Source organism: Gossypium arboreum, chromosome 5 (genome assembly GCF_025698485.1).
Source record: "Gossypium arboreum isolate Shixiya-1 chromosome 5, ASM2569848v2, whole genome shotgun sequence".
Taxonomy (NCBI): domain Eukaryota; kingdom Viridiplantae; phylum Streptophyta; class Magnoliopsida; order Malvales; family Malvaceae; genus Gossypium; species Gossypium arboreum.
In genome coordinates, this window is record NC_069074.1 from 7,558,163 (window position 1) to 7,576,101 (window position 17,939).

Genomic DNA, 17,939 nt, shown 5'->3' on the forward strand with positions numbered 1-17,939 from the left:
ATCTTCAATAAATATCAAGTCCCTTATATCGAATCTTTGCCTCCTGCCCTACTTTCTCTCATTTTGTTTGTCCCTTTTCCCTTAAAATCAAAGTTATCTCAAGTAAATCTATTGGTTGGATTAAGAATTAGTTAAAGAATCAATTTACTGAAAAATATATAATCTATTAATTCACGAATTGACATAAAATATTAATTTTTTAATATTTTAATAATTCACTCAAATAAAAATTAATTAATGATCTGACCAATTCAATTATCAATACAGTTCCAGAAACATTTACTAGATTTATGCCATCAAATATATTTATTAAGGTTTTGAGTTCAAATGTCTATCATTGGTATGTATTTTTAAAATTTTATATAAAAAATAAAAGATATTGTCAAAATTATATCTATTGCTTTATAAAAATATTGAACATTCTGATAATTTCACAACTCAATTAAGACTTAATAAAAATAATATCAATTCAATATTTTGATGAAAAGACGGTTCGCATCCTATAATTATTATCTAAAAATAACTCTCCCATAATTGGTTGGGACTATTTATATTCGTATTATATTTCTCTTAAAAATTACCGAATCGAGAAACACTTTTGGGAATCGTGTTCTCTCTCCCCCCTTTTTTTTAATGAAAAACAGAGGGAAGATGTATCATGCTCCTCGTGCAATTAAACGCTCTTTCATGGCTTATGTTCCTCACAATCACTACTTTTCACTATCTAAACGTGGGGAAGCATGATTTCCTTTCAGTTCAATTATTTTGAGTTCCGGGCAAGTCGGATATAAGTTCTAAAATCTATTGTTTGTTTTTCATGCGATATAGAAACTACGTCAACGTATTAATTCCCAAGACATACAGCCACTGCTCATCTTATGTACGCAATATTTTATAGGCATGGGAAGGGGAAAAGGGTAAAGTTAGTAATCAGCAAACCTTGCCTGTGTTATCTTAAACTATCAGAATATCTGTCTTCAGATGTGAAATCGTAACTCGAATTATCTTTTCCTCCTTCCCAATCAGAACTGAAAAACAAATAGAGGGGATCAGAGACCAGTTTAGAGTAGTAACCATGCAATGACCAATAAATCATATACATTAGACTTGGGAATATCATACATGGTTCGCCGCACAAATTGCCCCTTCACACGGGGTCGTTGCTCTGCCAACTTCTTCCTGCTCTGATACCGTACCTGACAAACAAGAACCATAGAAGAAGGCCAACTTCAAGATAAACTCTAAAGCAGAAGAGGTAAGTGCCAACTTCAAGTTGTTTTATTAAAAGACAATTTGTGCAGGCCATCAGGATATGGTTACCATGCAATCCCCATTGTTCAAACAAACAAACAAACAAAAAAATGAAATGAACAAGTGAATTACCTTCTTTTCAAAACATCTTTCTTTCCTTTTCTGGCGAAATTTGGTCAAGGCAGCCGCTCTCTGTGCAACCCGGTCTTCATTTGCGCCACTACCACCACTTCTCCCACTCGCTGTCCCATTGCCATCTTCCATGACTGCATGTTCAGCACGTAAACCGGTTTCACTCCCATTATGTCCATTGCTACCATAGTTGCTCCCGGAGGCACTCCCATTTACACTACTGGATGATCTACATTGTTTATCAGTTATTGCCATGATCTTCAGCGAGGTATCATGACCAACCTGCAAGTGATAATGTTCATTCTCAGTAGGTGCTGTGAATGAAATACCCAGTTTGCACTTCTTAATTGTGAATGAGAAGTTTAAACTCAGTATCATTTACCGTTTCAGGTGACACTTCCTGAGATGAACAAATACAACATCCATGCATTGGTTGGAAGGAAGAAGAGTGAAGGCATTTAAATGTTGAAATGGACCCAGACTTGTCAACCAAAGCTTTTGGCTTTGGGCCGACAAATTTAGCAGTAGTAGTCATATCATTTTTGTTGTTGCTTCCTACTGATGACTGATTCAAAAGAATACCATTGGAATGTGATGGAAAAGTGCACATTATTTCAGTCTTCTTTGTGACAGAACTATGATCAAGTGGAGAACAGCTTCCTACATTCCCTGTGAGAGCCTGGAATAATGGCTAGAAGAATTAGACCTACTCAAGTAGTCTTGTCCCTATGGACCTACTCTTTCTAATGTTACTGATCTCGTATCATTGACAGCAGAATAGTGAAGTAGTGTGCAAGCCATTGATCAAGTAGAAAAGGGAAAATGTTGTGAATTTGAGTGATTAAAACAGAGGCATCCCTTATACTTGTTGCCTCAGTGCTATGGACCATACCTGCTTAGCTGAAGATGCAGTACTGTATCTGCATATCGAGTAAAGGCAGCAAGTAAAAAAGAATGATTTCAAGTTTGACTCTAACAGTAAAAACGAGAAATTCAGTTTAAATTCTGCAAATAACATTCTTACTTTGAGAAAGCTGATGAATCAGAATGTCTCAAAACATTATGCCCATCATTTGCAGCATTTCTACCATCTGATGCTCCTTGCCACCTCTTAAGAGTCAGTTCAAAGGATAGCTTTTCTTCAGATCCATGGCAAGCTCCATCTTTAAGTTGTGGGACATCAGAAGGGCCGCCTGGAGCATCAGATGCTCTACATTCAGCTTGTTGTAATGTGGCAATTATATCAGGGATTCGATCCTTGCCAGTAATGTTCTCATCCTGGTGCTCAAACCATCCCCTGTCAAATGTCTTAGAGGCTGCTTCTGCCAGGTGAGTAGGTGAATTTTTGCATTGATTGCCACATTGCCATTCATTATTGCTTTCAACTCTTACTTCTAAGTCCTTTCCCTCAGTGGCATCAACTGGAAAATCAATTACTTACGGTAAGAAAAAGAAATTGTAAGAGAAAGATCTAAATGATCAAAACACATCATGACGCATACGAAGTTGTTCATGCTGTTCTTGGCATTCTTTTCTCTGAGTAACACATGTCCATGGGCTCCTACGTTTTTCATGCTTCACATGAACCACCTGGGCACAAGTGCTATTGGGAGCACCAGGAAATCGATTTAAGGAAGACATCGGCTGAGAACTCTCACCTTCAGCTGCCCTTTTTGTCCATGAACTCTAGAAAGAACACAATCATCCTCAATCTTAGATGCTAAACAACGAAAAGATTGATAATTGCAGTAACAAACCCTCTCCCTCATCTAATCGTAATTAGTTAAGTTACTTAAAATGACCTGGGTGCCACTCCCATTTTCGCTTCCATTACAACCCACTGGAACATCACTGTCATCATCATGTTCATCACTGTTGGCAGCATAATTCTCAGGCTCATCATTAACTTTCAACTTGATTGACTTTTTTGACAGTGTTCCGCTTTCACTGACACTGCCACTAGACTAAGAGAGAATGAGAAATTAATTCAAATAGAAGAGATGCTTTAAAACACATTGCTTTCAATGAACTGAATAACAACAATAAAATCGGAGATAAGACATGCAATTCCACTACAGAAAAATTGCAATTGATACAACATCGGCTTAAAGAAGTTGAGTCAATTCCTTTTAAGAGAGTTCAACTTTACTATGAAATTTTGTGTGGCATTACTTTCTGAACTCCAATCTCAATCATAAGACAACATCACATTTGAAGCAGAGATTAGAGGAACTCACACTGTGGCATCTCCTCCAAACATGCTGCCAAAGATTTCTAAGTTCATTCTTCCGAATAGGTTTTACTAGAAAATCAACTGCACCCTTTGACAAACACTTAAACACTAGATTGATGCAATCATGAGATGACATCACTGCAAAATATAGAATGTCACCAATGATGATAATTAAATATACCATGTATGTAAATCAGAAATCATCATTAAAATTAGACCTTACATCTCAGTTAAAGCAATTTTGAAATGCCAGTGTATGAAACTTACTTATCACAGGGATATTCTTCAACATTTTGTGGTTCATAATCATGCATAAAAGATCACTTCCTGATAAAACAGGCATGTCCTCCTCTGTCAGGACAATGTCAATGTGGTTAGTTGGATCTTCTAGAAGTTTCCATGCTTGAAGACCATTTGCAACAGCCACAACTGCCAGTAAAACACGTACATAAGCTAGTCTTTCAACTTCATATAGCTTATAATAACATAAATGTCAAAACAAGTACTTAGTCAACGGCACATCAAAATCTTCTACAAGTTTCCATGCTTGAAGACCAGAAAATCATTCATATAAAATTTTAATTAAAACTAGTTACAATGGCTCACTCATTGACCACATTTAAGGCCACCCAATTTGGCCATCCAAATTAAGTAAATATCCCTAAAATTTACTTCTTCAAACAAACAATAGATTATATTCATTCAGAAAGAAAGTAGAAAGAAATTTTTTGTTTCGCCATGAGATCCATTCTACTATCTAAAACCTCAGGGAAACAATAGCAACATCTTTTAAGAGTTTAAGTTCTCAAAATTCAACAGACCAATGAAATAAACACCAATACTCACCTTCATAACTACAATTTTGTAGTAATGCACTAACAAGATGGCGTGTGAGGTCTTCATTTTCCACAAGGAGAACTTTGATGGTCCTGAACGGGAGAAACCTCTCCCAACGTATCATGGAACCTCGAGGTTGTCGCTGAGGAATTTCTGACACGTCATGCACCTCAATTGCTTCCAAGGACCCATTATTTACATTTAAAGTTCTCTCAACAATCCTTGATCCATTTTCCCCAATTGAGCCTGAACCTTGCCCATCTCTCACTACTCCATGCCTTGCTTCTTTCTGCTCGTGACACATACCGTTGTCCACCTTTCCTTTATCGACAAAACCATATCATTCACACTGTGAATTTCACAGAAAGAGCTCCCATCAACTAATTCAAAAGCATCAACCATAAGGAATGCAAACAATTGAATAGATAAGATGCTCTCGTTTGGTCGTAACTCATAACAGTAAATTAAATAAATGAACCATCTACAGTCTGCTACATCCACTACAATATGCTAAGAAGCAACAAAGTAATAGAATCTTTATACATCCAAGGCAGAATTTACATTAACAAAATAGCAGTCCAAATTCTAAAATATTATATTCAAATTGCTAACCATCTCGGAAGATGAAATCAACTTAAGATATCTCTACTTTAAAATTTCAAAAGTGCTTGCTACCTGCAGCAAAATCCACTGTCTAATAGCTTCTAAACAAGCAATAAACTATCCATTCCATCCCCGAATAAATCAAATACTTTTACAAGCAAATTTCAGATCTAAGCGAAAAATTCTTGAAGTCACACTTCAAATAACCAAGTCAAAGGGAAACATTTTTTAAGAGAAAAAGATGTAGTGGAAATGAATATGTTTTTTTATTAGGAAAAAAAGAGAGGAAATCGTAGGCAACAAACAAGTGAAGCTTCAAGCTTTCTCACTTGTTTCATTCACCTTTTCCTCAGCAGCCAAACATAGCATTGAATTATATAAAAGAACAGGGTCCTAGTAGATTTACTCAAGCGGAAAAACCCCATTCAATTTTCTTTAGAAAAATAAAATAAAATTTCAGCAGAGAATTGGACAAAAATGGATAAACTAAAAAAGAGATGGACATGAAAGTTGATACCTTTACAGCTTATCCATGGATAAGTAAGCCGCCATGAGAATAATTCCAGATTACTTGGTTAGTGGGGTTTTGACAAAAATTATATAACGAGTAAAGAAAAATGCTTGACTGACATTGAGAAATATTTGAAGGGGGAAGAAAAGATATTATTAGAGAGGGAGGGAGGTGCTGACGTGTAAGAAATGGCGGTGTGGAGCTGCTGATGACGTGGCAAGTGCGAAATTACACATGTCAAAATATGAGCCATGGATGAAATGATGAGTTGGATAAAATCAAAAGCTGAGAGCATAGCGGGGAAGAGCCGAATCTTAGGTCGATACTCGTAGATCTAGAGAAGGAACACGTAAGGCCCGTTTAATGGTTTTTGTTTTGCGTGTCAATGGGAGCGGATGAGACGCCCTAGGTGGAAACGATGTCGTTTTGAAGTTTTTTTAATGCAAGATATGAGAAATTAATAAATTTAATTATATTTAAATAAACTAAATAATATTTTTTATAAGTCCTCGAATACTTTTTCCTTTATTCATTGATGAAATATGAAATAATTTGATGTGATTGATTGAAGGTACAAGATGCAACATCAAATATTATCCCTGAAATAAATAGAAAATTAAACACAATTTTTCCGTAATCTTCTCTTTTTCCACTTTTTATTTCTCCCATCCAAGAGATAATAATTTACAAAAATAAAATAGTAGTAAATAAGTTCAAAACTTTAAGATGTATATTATATAAATACATAATATATCCTTAAGGTATTCTTAATCATCTTCGCTATCACTCTTTTATCGTCATTTCTACAGTATAAAGTATAAACAAAATGTATAGAAACAATATACAAATAGATCAAATACCATATAAAGAAAAAAGGCTAAAACACTACTGCCTTTGACCCAAACCCAAAACAAATAAAACTCGAAGTTACTTGAACTCGAAAATTACTCAAACTTTAAAACTTCAAATCATTCTACCCAAAATAACCCGACCCGTCTAATTGACTGGTCTAATCACAATACAGATCACCCTCTTTTCATGGTTGGTAGGATTCCAAATACTGTATATAATGATTCCAACACTCTCCCAATGGACCTAGAAACAGAAAGTCAAAAACATTTCCCACCATCTTAAATCTCAACACCTCCAGGGAGAACCTATCTCCCTATTTATATTTTGTATTTTTGGGTTAGTACCCGAATAGTCTTGCGTTTATGCAAAAGCTAAGCTTCTTCATGAAACTCAACCTTTGAACCAGGACTTCAATGGAGCAAAACCATATGAAAGAAGTCGTATACTTTTTTACTGACTTCATTCCGGCATCTTATCTTGATTGAAATTCAAAGACTCCCTCCATATTAGCTCTTTTATGTCTTCTTCGTTCAAGGTCATCTGCTCAAAATCGAAGACGAAAGGAGATGGACAAGTGGGCTCTTCATTGATTTCATGAAGACTTGACAAATATGGGTGATTCAGCGCTTCCTCAACTTTACATGCATCATACAAAACAGATGTTTCTTATAAGAAAATGAACAAAGAAACTGACAAGAAAAAAACATTGTAAATTCCCTTGCCAAATTTACCAGTGATACGCTTGCTTGGATCAAAAACCAGCATTTTTTCTGCAAGGTCAATTGCCACAGGAGATACGTCTGGAAACTTTTCAGCAAAAGGTTGCTTAGGGAAATGAGGAAGCTGCTTAACATACTTTCGAGCATTGTCGCTCCTAAGGAATCCGAGATCCGAATCTTCTGGCGACCCTAGTAGCTGTTTTATGAAATAATCAGAAAAGTGAGATATTTATCTAAACATGTCTTATCATCATGCATTAAATGTCCACTAAAAATTTACAACCTGCCTCATTCTTTCATTGTAACAATACCTAAAAATGGTGATTATATAACATTCAGTGCTCTTCTATGAAACTGAAGAATTGAGTTTAGGTTTGAGTGAAAACCGAAGGATGAATACCTGAGTAATAAGCCCCAACTGCTGAACATAATCTTTACCAGAGAAAAGTGGCTCCCTTCTAATTATCTCCATTAGAATACAACCAACTGACCAGATATCGATAGCAGCAGTATACTCTGAACAATTGAGAAGCAATTCAGGGGCTCGATACCATCTGGTTACAACATACTCGGTCATGAAGTCTGTCTCTGAGGTGGTTCTTGCAAGACCAAAGTCACAAATTTTGAGATCACAGTTTGCATTGAGAAGCAGGTTGCTAGGTTTTAGGTCGCGATGCAGAACATTTGCCGAGTGTATGTACTTAAGACCCCGCAACAGTTGATATAAGAAATACTGCAAAACAATATAGTTACAGCCCAACTTCAGAAAATACACAATCATATTAAACTACCATTGGTGATTCGTGATATCGAAATATGTTTATTGCAATCGACTATGACATAGTACACAGGCCGAGATAGACTACTGATGCCACCAGAAACATCACAAACTAGGACCTTAATAAAGGGGAAAAAAACTAATAAGAATGGTATATAACCCACCTGACAGTGATCATCAGTGAGAGCCTGGCTAGACCGTATTATCTGATGCAGATCAGTGTCCATTAGCTCATATGCAATGTAAACATCATTGAACTTTTCCTTCTCTGGCGGGATTATTATGTCCTTGATTTTGATAATCTGCAAAAAAGGTAATGCAACACTTCATATCCCCTTCATAGTATAACATGAAAAGAATAAGCAAACCCAAGAAAATGTATTAACAATGAGCAAACGAGTTAAGAATCTAGTAGATTACATTATCATGATCCATGTGACAGAGGAGCTTGATCTCACGGAGTGTTCTTTTAGCATCAATCCTGTTGTCGAATGCATTCGCAATCTTTTTTATTGCAACCTCTTCCTTTGTCTCGGAATTTGTGGCACAGCTGCAATTATCACAGGATTCAATTTCATTGTGACTCAAAATATTGTTTTGAAACTTTAATCTCGTGGTCTCTCTTTTAAAATTAAGGCTATCTGATCAAAGTACCAAACCCGTAAAAAATCAAAACCAAAATTATTACTGAAAGTATAGTAAAAATAGTAACTTCTTCAAACATCAAATTGGAACGAACCCATAGCTCATTTCTGAAATTTCTGTAAAAGGGCACAAAAGATTTCCATTTTCTACAGTTTTAATTAGCTCTTCTGCTTAATCACTAAAATCCCAAACAATGAAGGAAAAAAATCCAAAAATTCAAGCAATTCAATGAGTCTGTAACTTAAACTCTCATCCAACGAAAACCCAAAACGGAAAAAGAAAATAATAATAATAAAGCAAATTTTTGCATCAAAGGTAGAAGAAGGGAAAGAGAATCATACCAGACGATGCCGTAAGCGCCACGACCAACAGGCTGAATAGGAGGAACATATTTGGAAGAGACTTCGAAGATGTTACCTAAGATGTTGTAACGTACATATCTGCCATCGTAGGTTGGGGTCCCTCTGAGATCAATCGCCGTTCCTTCATTCTCCATCTTCTTTTATCACTTCCCTTGAAAAGATAACAGTGGTGCAAAAAGAAAGGAAAAGAAAGGCGTGTTTTTATGGAAGAAAGAAAGAGAAAGCAACAGAGCGGCCAATTGAGGTTTGCTTTTGTTTGTGGATTTTGAAATTTGAATGTGGAACCAAAAGTGAATGGACTGTTGACCATACAAAGAATGGAAAAGTCATTGGGAAAGTTTTACTAAAAGTGACTTCCCAAGATAACTTGACGAGTGGTAGGATTTTGTTTGTTTACCAGGAAAATAGTTTACAAATAGCACTTGTTAGAGGTGTCATGACCGGGCGGGTCTGTACTAACAAAAATTTATATTAGGTTAGGGCTGAACTCGGATAAAAAAGTAAAAATTTAACTTCGATTCCGTGTATTCATATTAATTTTATTTATATTATTTTTAAATATAATATATTAAAAATATTAAAATAAATGTATACTCAAATAACAATAAGATAAGTGTAACTTAATAAACAAATATTTCTAAAATAGTAATAAAATTAACAATAAAACAAGCGTTATAGAATATTCAAACAATAACAACAAAATAGTAATAACATATTAGTGAAATTGTAGCAAAATAATAAGAAAATAGTAACAAAACAGTAAAAAAAAAGTATATAAAAAAAAGAACACTCTTTTTTTACATATTTGGGGAGGGCCCAGACCAAAAAAGCCTTACCCGAGACCTAACCTGTTTTTTAAACGGGCCTTATTTTTTTATCCAGACCCATCTTCGAGCCTATATTTTTACTCAAACTCTCCCACTTTTTGAGCGAGCATGGAGAGGTCTAGATAACACTTGTTTTTTATCCCACACTCAATATGTAATTCTTAAATTTAAACGCTTTCGATCACACTCTTCTAATTCAAATTTCGACTTTTTTTTTCATTTGTTATCAAAATATGCTCTACACTTTAATTTCGTTATATTTTTTAAAATTTTAAATTTTAGTCTTCACCAAATGATAAGATTAAATTTATTAAGTTTCAATATTTTCAAAATTTGATGCGACAAATATTTTATCATACATATAATGTCATGTCAACTTGTTATTTTTACATATCACTCACTAAAAATTCAGTTAATAGGCTAACTATTGTTTACATACTAAAATTTTAAAATTCGAAAAATATAGAGACTTAAAATGACCCAATTGAAGAATACGGTAATTGTTGGAGCAGGACTAAAATTTTAAAATTTGAAATATATAGGGACTAAAATTGATCAAATTAACGTTTAGGGACTAAATCCACAATTTTCAAAAAGTAGAGGGACTGATACTAAAATTTAACCTACGTTGAGCCCACTTGATCATAAGTGGGCTGCTAAATAAGCGCAAATGTGGGCTAAGGCGGATCCCAGCAAGCTGCAGAGCCCCATCTCACAAATACGTGGATCCATCATGTAGTCCTCCTTATGATTTATGAACATAACATATTTCTCGATATTTTGTCGTATTTATGGGCTTTTTTTTACGTATTTTAACCTAATTTTAACCATACCCCTTAGTGATTCCACATTCCCGCTCCCAGCCCCTAATTCCCAATCCCTAATTCCCTTTACCGATTACAACCCCTAATTCCCCTTCCAAATCCCTAATCACTCATTCACAGAGACGACACCTCCCCCACCAATCTAGGTTTTATTTTTGTTTCTTCGATTCTTCATTTGTTTTTTTTCCTCAAAAAGAAGATTTGTTTCGGTTTCTTATCAACATTCATACGAAGACGGAGAAGACGAAGAAGAAAAAGAACATTCCCATTCTGTTTTTTGGTCAAGCTTCAATCAGGTTCTTTTTCTTTTTTTTGCGTGTTTCAAATTCTGGGTTTTTCTTGTTTTTGTGATTTTTTTGTTAATATTTTGTTATTGACCCTGAAATCTAGTCAAGACTTTTTTTTTCCATATGATTTGCGCATGGCGTTATCGTTTTTCTGGTAATTAATTAATTGATTATTGTTAAAAGATAATTTCTTTTTGGTATATTCTTGTGCGTGGGATTCAAAAACTGATGGGATTCAGATCTATATTCCTAGTAACTTGGTGTATGTTATGCATACATTTGTGCTTTCATTAATGGATGAACATTAAGGTTCATCTATGTTTGGGATTCAGGGTCTAGATAGTTTTTTTTTTTGTGTGTGTGTGTGTAAAATGATCAAATTTGGAGAAGAAACTAGATTTTAGGTGATTTAATTGAGTTATATACACGATGGACATGGGGTATGAGTGTCGGTGGTATATAACTTCATTTTATAGATCCGTTTGTGAATATATCTTCATGTTTTCGATCTGAAAAATATTTGTTGAATTTGCTTGTTATGCTATTTACCAAGCTTACTTCCACGGAGGATGTAAGTTCTTGGAACACCCACATTGCTGCAAGAATGAAATCTAGGCCTTAATTCTTTGAGATTGCTCCTATAATTACTTTGTCTTACAGTGACAAGTTTATGGCATCTGTTGGATTAATAGGGAAGGGCCGCCTATGGAAGTTGTTTGCGATCTGAATAGAAACTGCAACACCAACTTTACTGGATCATTATTTTACGGTTTCAGCTTTGCTGCCGTTAATATTCATAGAAATCATTCAGACAACATCTGCAATAAACACGAAATGAACATCTATCTAAATAGAGAGAAAGGACAGAGAAAAAATAATAATACGGGCTGGGCCCGGACTTAGCAAATATAATTTGTGCTGGACTTGGACAAAAATCTAAGCTTTTTTTTGGGATGGGCCGAGTCTGGGTCTATTAATTGGGCTTAAGATTTTGGTTGGGCTTGGCCCATGGACACCTCTAGTGCCATGGAGGCCCTCGTAGGAGGCCATCCGATTGCATTTTGCCTCCTCCACTTAAAAAATGGGCTAACTAGTCTTTATACAATAGATCAAACAACAAATTGGTCTTGCTAAAAATTTCATCCATTTTTACTGATGAACATTGATAGTGGGTGTTAGAATGAGGTACAAATGGCACACCACACAATTATTCTATCAAGAACATTAGTTTTTACTGTAGAAACTGATAAAATTTTACCAGAAATGACCAATTTGCTTTTTAATTTAATATGCAGGGGGACTAATTTGTCTGTTTTTTAAGTAAACGGGGAAAATGTTATTTAACTCCTAATACAAGAGCCTCCCTGATACTTTTACTACTTTTTTGCCTCTGGACGTCAGTCAATGTTGGCTAAGTCTAAACACATTTCAATTTAATCAAATTTCTTTGCTTATAGGACTCAAGAATGGCTGGGAAGGCAGCACAATCTGTGGTGAAGGCAGTGGGAGAATACCAATATCCATGGCGTGAAAAGTTGGCGAAGTACAAAGTAGAGTTATCAAAGGGAGTATGGGGCTATTGGGAACTTGGAGCCTGGAAGCCTCTAGGCATCAGTGCCAGACGTCGAGCCAGACTCCGAAAAGAAATGCTTCTAGCGGGCCAAGATTGGCCATACGATCCAGAGAAGAAAGAGATGAGAAGCAAGATGAAAGGTCACAAATGCGACAGAATAGCCGCGGAGAGAAGGGAGAATACTGCTAATTTGATGCAGAAAATGCCTGAGATGTTGCTTGCTTATAAGAAACGCAGATGGGAGAAGAAAATGAAGGAAGAAGAGAAAGCTAAAGATAAATAAATCTGCATTTTTTTCTTATTTGGGTGGTTGAGAACAAAAGAAAAATGTTGAATCTTGTACTAATGAATTCAATGTTGGGTTTTTTGTTTGAATTATTATGTATTGGCTGAATAATGTTGATACATATGTTACCAATGAGATGGAGCTATGGGTTCTCAGGGTGGATCTCAGATAATGAATTAGGGTTTGATATTCAAGCACACCATTGTTTCTTTTGCGGGGTTAGTGTTTTGTATAGTTAACAAGTTCAAAGAATAACATGGGATATTAGGATAACATCATTTTGGAAATGGTTAGCTGGTTTTAGCTTTTCTTTCTTTTTAGAGTTAGTATATAGTTCTGACCATTTATATTTTTTTGTTACCTAAGTATTTTTTAAACTTATGAGCCTAAAAGGATTCCAGTTTTCTTCATCTTCCGCTTACAGCTCTTTTCGTTTCAGTTTCAATCCAGAAAAACCCTAATCCCTGAATTTGAATCCAATAAAGGGAGGTGTAAGGATTCAATTTTATGAGCTCTCAAGAAAGGTAACTTCATTTAACTTGTAATTCTTTTTCATATCGTGTCATTAAATTTCATACTCTGCCTAGTTGATCTCTCTTCGTTTTACTTCAAACCCCATAAGAAGAAAAATATTATTTTCCCTTTTCTTCTTTGTTGGGGTTGATTGGATTTTCTGTTCAATGGATGTTTCTTTGATTTGGTTCTCCAATGTTTTTATAATATAACGTTGATATTTAACATTTTTTATTTGATTTGATTCTTGTAAATTGTTTGAAGAATCCTTAGATCTTGTTTTCATAGTAAAATTTTCTTAAGCAGTTTGCCAAAAACATGCAGTGAACTTGAATCTTAAAGATATTGAATGAGGAACTGTTGCTTAGATATAAAATCAAAATTAACCATCTTTACATATAATATAAAATCATTACTACTCTAAGACATTTACTAATTTAAAATGTTTCATTCAGTTACTCTAAATCTCTACTAATTTAAAATATTTGAGTTTGTGTTATAAATTAAATCTACGTTAATTCAATTAAAATATTATTTTATTTAAAAACAATAATTATTATTATAAATATATCTCTCTTTTTTAAGACTTTATTTTAGGATATTAAAAAACCAATTAATTTATTTAAACATTTCATTCACAATTATTACATAAAAATTTATAACTTTATTTTTATATAATTTTGTTTACTTAAATTGTATTGTAGTGATATAATTAGAATTGTCCATAGACCGAACCCTAATAAAATTTTAGGCTAGTTGGTAGGCCCGAGCTTGGCTTAGCTTGAAAAATCGACCTAAATTTTTGCCCAAGCCTACTTAGATTATAGATGCTAAACTCAAGTCCGACCTATGTTATAGCTTATCGTATCGGTACAATAGAGAATGTATGAATACTTGCTATGAGATGTCAATACATTAGGGAGGGTATTGATACTTGGGCAATGTTTTTTTAATTTTTAAAATATTAAACTTTAAAACAATATTGATATTTTTGTGAAAGGTATCAATACTTTCAGCCCAAGGTCAGGCTAAAAATTTTTTACTTGAAGTCTGACTTGTTTAGAAAATGAGTTTTTATTTTCTATCCAATCTCATCTTTCAAAGTTATATTTTCATTTAAACTCTCTCATATTTCAAGTAAACCTTCATGGGTTGGGCCTCAGCCAAAACCTAGAACAAAGTTTAGATATAAATTATAGTAGAGTGATAATAAGTAATTCATTGAATAATGTGAGAATTGAGGGGGCGGTCATATGAGAGCAAAGCGTGGAATCCAGTTGTTAATTAGCGGGCCTCACTTCTCAGCTAATCCCACTTAATAAAGACTTGGTGGGTTCTTTGTGGGTCTGGGGTCTTTCAGTAATTAATTATATTAATTAAAATTACAATAGATCCGCCATTTATAACTTTAACATTTTTGCCCCGATATTAAAATAATTTTCTATATTATCTAGTTAATGAAATTTCATTTAAAATTATCTTTTTTTCTAAAAATAAGCATTTCGAGAAGATACATACACTTGTTCTTTTTCTTTTTTTCAATTCGAGAGAGTTTTTTTTTTTTTTTCCTTTTTTTGGTCCTTCTTAACATGTCGTCGAATGAGATTTCTAGACGTATTTCAAATATTATTATTTTAAATAAATTTTCAATAATTTCAAACAAAACGAATGATCCTTATGATGGTCTGGCCCCAAAATTTTAATAATTTTATATATATTTAAAAAATTAGAAAATTTCAAATAGGCCCTCGAATTTCTCATTATACATTTTTTAAAAATTTTAATTAAGATCTATTCAAACTTTTGAAAATTCTCATTAATCTCATAAAAATTTTAATTAAACTCCCAATTTTTATTTTAAGAAAAAATAAAATCTCATTACAGTCATAAAATTTTATTAAATCTTCTTAAAATTTAATCGCATAATCCGATTGATCCAATAAATTTTTACATGTCTGGTTTGATATCTTTTAAATATTTTTCACGAAATTTAAATTCAAAAATCAACTGACGTTAAAATTAAAATTGTTGTGTTGAATGTTTTAGTTTGAAAAAAGTTGTGACAAGATTTTATAAAATAAGAAAACTATATAAAGCAAAGCCATGTAATTAGATAAAAAAAAAGATTTGAGAATGAAATCGTTGACTTTGACAATCACATACAAATACCTCAAGCAATAAATTATTCGCCTTTCTTAGTGTGGAAGACATTTGGGTTTCTAGAATAATGAGCTTCACTGAGTAAAATTGTCAAATAGGAGTCCAGAAGGACAGCTGTTTTATCACTTTGACACCCTGTCTCATTAAAACTTCCACATTTCATAATTAACTTCATTTTTTGTATAACACTAGGAAGGATGACTTATTTAAACCATAATAAAAGCAAATGGTAGATTTTTATTTTATTTTATTTTCGGTTTACAAAAACATCAATCACTTCATTTAATTTTCTTTACAATTTTTAATTTAATGGGTCCATTCCGTTCAAAAATGACATTCTCGTTAATTTTAAAATTAAAAAAAAAAAAACCATTCTTTAATTTAACTTGGCCAGTTGTTTCCTATGGTCATAGCTTGTTAACAAATGACAAAATGGGGGAAAATTGGCGTACACCTGTTTTTCATTTTTATTTCACATCTCTTTTCCAACATGATCTATAACCTTAATAGAAATGTTAGAATTTCGTTCACCTCTTAGTCATTCAATTATTAAATCTCTAATGATAATTATCTTATTCACGTTACATCATTGTAGAGCTCAAATTTTATCCAGGCTCAACAAGCGAGCCAAAAACACCAAATAAATTAACACTCACTAACTTCATCACCCCACTTGCCTGCAAAAAGAAATGGGCAATCAGTTGTAAAATTTGACTATAAAAGCCATTCAAAACTATTGCAAAGGGGGTTCCTTTTTTTGGGAGGAAAAAATGAGAGAGATTCGAATAGAGATTTTCAATACAAGAAATATACGAGATTAATCAAAAATCAAAACAAAAGAGGTTTTTTTTTTGTCTATTCCCGTTTTAAGTTCTTTGTTTATTTTATTTTTTTATATACAAAAGTAAAAATAAAGGGGAAGAAGCTTACCTATTTTAAAATTAACGAAAAATATTTTTTTTAAGGTCCTGCCGCCGCATATGGTGACGCCAACAGCGACTTGTAGGGGTCTAGTGACCGGAGCAAAACTGGACCGATGGCCGGATTTAGAAGGGAAGGGGAGAGTGTTATTTTTAATATTGTTATTATTATATATTATTACTTATTATAATTATTATATTATATTTATTTTATTACTGTTACTATTATTTTATATATATTTATTATTATTATTATTATTATTAGTAACATATTGTTATTTTATTATTTTATTATTATTATTATTATTATTATTATCATGGTACTATATTAACTAGTTTTGTACTGATATTACTACTATTATTATATTTTCATTCTATTTATTTATTTATCTAAAAATCTTATATACTTTTATTTTATTTTATCATTTATTTATATCTTCTTATATAATATTTTTCCCTCTTTATATTATTATTAATATCATCATTATTTTTAATATTATTGTTTTTAAGTTTTTTACCATGCTTATTTATTTCTTTGTTTAATATTAGTCCTTTTCCGTTTCAAGTTTTAGTTTTTATGCTTATTATTATTTTTATTTCTATTTTTGGCTGATTTATTTTATTTTATATTATTTTTCTCATTTTATTGTTATTTACATTAACGTATTTATTATTCTATTATGCATATAAATACCTAATTTATTTTCCATTCTACCACGAAAATCATGTTACATTTTACCTAATACATTTAAAATTATGTTTTTTTTAAATAAGCATTATTTCGTATTTCAGGATTCGAAAAATTGTGCCCTAACTTACTGAGTTCCAATTTTCCTTGTTGAATCTAAGTAACCGAGTACCCTTTTTCAATCAAAACGTAAAAGTTTCAAATAAAAGCTTATTCTCAGGAATTCGAGGTGTTGTGTCCTAACTCACTGGATATGACATTTTGTATCTCGAGATAATGATTTCTAAAAAATAAAGGCAATATTCTATGTTTGGAATTTTGAGAAATCGTGCCCTAACTTACTGGTTTCCATTTTTTCATTTGACCCAAATAATTGAATATCATTTTTAAACTTCACTGCATGAGTTTTAAATTAAAAGACAAGCTTAATTTTGAGGGTTTAAGATGTTGTATCCTAACTCACTGGGTGTGACATTTTATTTCTTCGAGATAGGATGGTCTTAGCATTCAATTTAATTTATTCAAGTGTCATTTTTTTAAATAAAAGGATCATATTCTAAAATCTTTTCAAACATTCGACATTAAGACATTAATTAATCTATTAGGTACCAATTTTGGGCGTTACGAGGGTGCTAATCCTTCCTCGTACGTAATCGACTCCCGAACCTTTTTTTTTCGAATTTCGTAGACCCAAAATCATTGTTTTAATAAATCAAAATGTTTTATTAGAATGATTAATCGCAAGGTGATCCAATCACACCTCGGAAAAAAATCAGTGGCGACTCCATTTTTTTAGTCGACTCCCGTTTTTCTAATTTAAAAATGATTTCGACAATCATATTTTTACTTTTTCTATTTTTATCACTCAATTTTTAAGTTGCATTCATTTTGGTCACTCAAAAAGTATTCTTATTCTAATATTGGCCAGGGTAAAAGAA

General features: G+C 32.9%; 3 protein-coding genes across 6 annotated transcripts; 1 reads left to right on the plus strand and 2 right to left on the minus strand.

Moving 5' to 3' along the window:
- Positions 1 to 744: 744 nt before the first annotated feature.
- Positions 745 to 5,915, minus strand: LOC108453682 (two-component response regulator-like APRR3). 4 transcript variants are annotated; one of them, XM_017751942.2, is made up of 12 exons: positions 5,574 to 5,915; positions 4,463 to 4,769; positions 3,884 to 4,045; positions 3,621 to 3,754; positions 3,186 to 3,347; positions 2,886 to 3,069; positions 2,408 to 2,804; positions 2,276 to 2,303; positions 1,766 to 2,062; positions 1,384 to 1,665; positions 1,123 to 1,196; positions 745 to 1,028 (listed from the first exon to the last, which is right to left on the minus strand). In XM_017751942.2, exons 2-12 carry the CDS (start codon positions 4,755 to 4,757, stop codon positions 950 to 952), a joined length of 2,094 nt encoding a protein of 697 aa, XP_017607431.1. In that variant the 5' UTR covers positions 4,758 to 4,769; positions 5,574 to 5,915; the 3' UTR covers positions 745 to 949. The 4 variants fall into 4 exon arrangements, with proteins under 4 accessions (XP_017607431.1, XP_017607429.1, XP_017607427.1 ...); XM_017751940.2 differs by having other exon boundaries at positions 4,463 to 4,774; XM_017751938.2 differs by having other exon boundaries at positions 4,463 to 4,802.
- Positions 5,916 to 6,329: 414 nt separating this feature from the next.
- On the minus strand, positions 6,330 to 9,320 carry LOC108453210 (mitogen-activated protein kinase homolog NTF6-like). The gene is made up of 6 exons (XM_017751190.2): positions 8,903 to 9,320; positions 8,337 to 8,466; positions 8,081 to 8,218; positions 7,539 to 7,871; positions 7,151 to 7,334; positions 6,330 to 7,054 (listed from the first exon to the last, which is right to left on the minus strand). The coding sequence occupies exons 1-6, from the start codon at positions 9,055 to 9,057 to the stop codon at positions 6,879 to 6,881; spliced, it is 1,116 nt and encodes a 371-aa protein (XP_017606679.1). The 5' UTR covers positions 9,058 to 9,320; the 3' UTR covers positions 6,330 to 6,878.
- A 1,223-nt stretch (positions 9,321 to 10,543) lies between these two features.
- Positions 10,544 to 12,993, plus strand: LOC108453211 (uncharacterized). The gene is made up of 2 exons (XM_017751191.2): positions 10,544 to 10,870; positions 12,319 to 12,993. The coding sequence occupies exon 2, from the start codon at positions 12,328 to 12,330 to the stop codon at positions 12,715 to 12,717; it is 390 nt and encodes a 129-aa protein (XP_017606680.1). The 5' UTR covers positions 10,544 to 10,870; positions 12,319 to 12,327; the 3' UTR covers positions 12,718 to 12,993.
- Positions 12,994 to 17,939: the final 4,946 nt, after the last annotated feature.

Excerpts from the sequence above, each read along its gene's own strand:
- LOC108453210 (XM_017751190.2), bottom strand. The coding sequence starts at position 9,057 with ATGGAGAATGAAGGAACGGCGATTGATCTCAGAGGGACCCCAACCTAC. Across the intron at positions 8,219-8,336 it reads GTCACATGGATCATGATAAT|ATTATCAAAATCAAGGACAT; the intron begins GTAATCTACTAG and ends CCTTTTTTGCAG. Across the intron at positions 7,335-7,538 it reads AGTTGGGGCTTATTACTCAG|CTACTAGGGTCGCCAGAAGA; the intron begins GTATTCATCCTT and ends TTCATAAAACAG.
- LOC108453211 (XM_017751191.2), top strand. The coding sequence starts at position 12,328 with ATGGCTGGGAAGGCAGCACAATCTGTGGTGAAGGCAGTGGGAGAATAC.
- LOC108453682 (XM_017751942.2), bottom strand. The coding sequence starts at position 4,757 with ATGTGTCACGAGCAGAAAGAAGCAAGGCATGGAGTAGTGAGAGATGGG. Across the intron at positions 2,304-2,407 it reads GATTCATCAGCTTTCTCAAA|ATACAGTACTGCATCTTCAG; the intron begins GTAAGAATGTTA and ends CTCGATATGCAG. Across the intron at positions 1,029-1,122 it reads CAATTTGTGCGGCGAACCAT|TTCTGATTGGGAAGGAGGAA; the intron begins GTATGATATTCC and ends TTTGTTTTTCAG.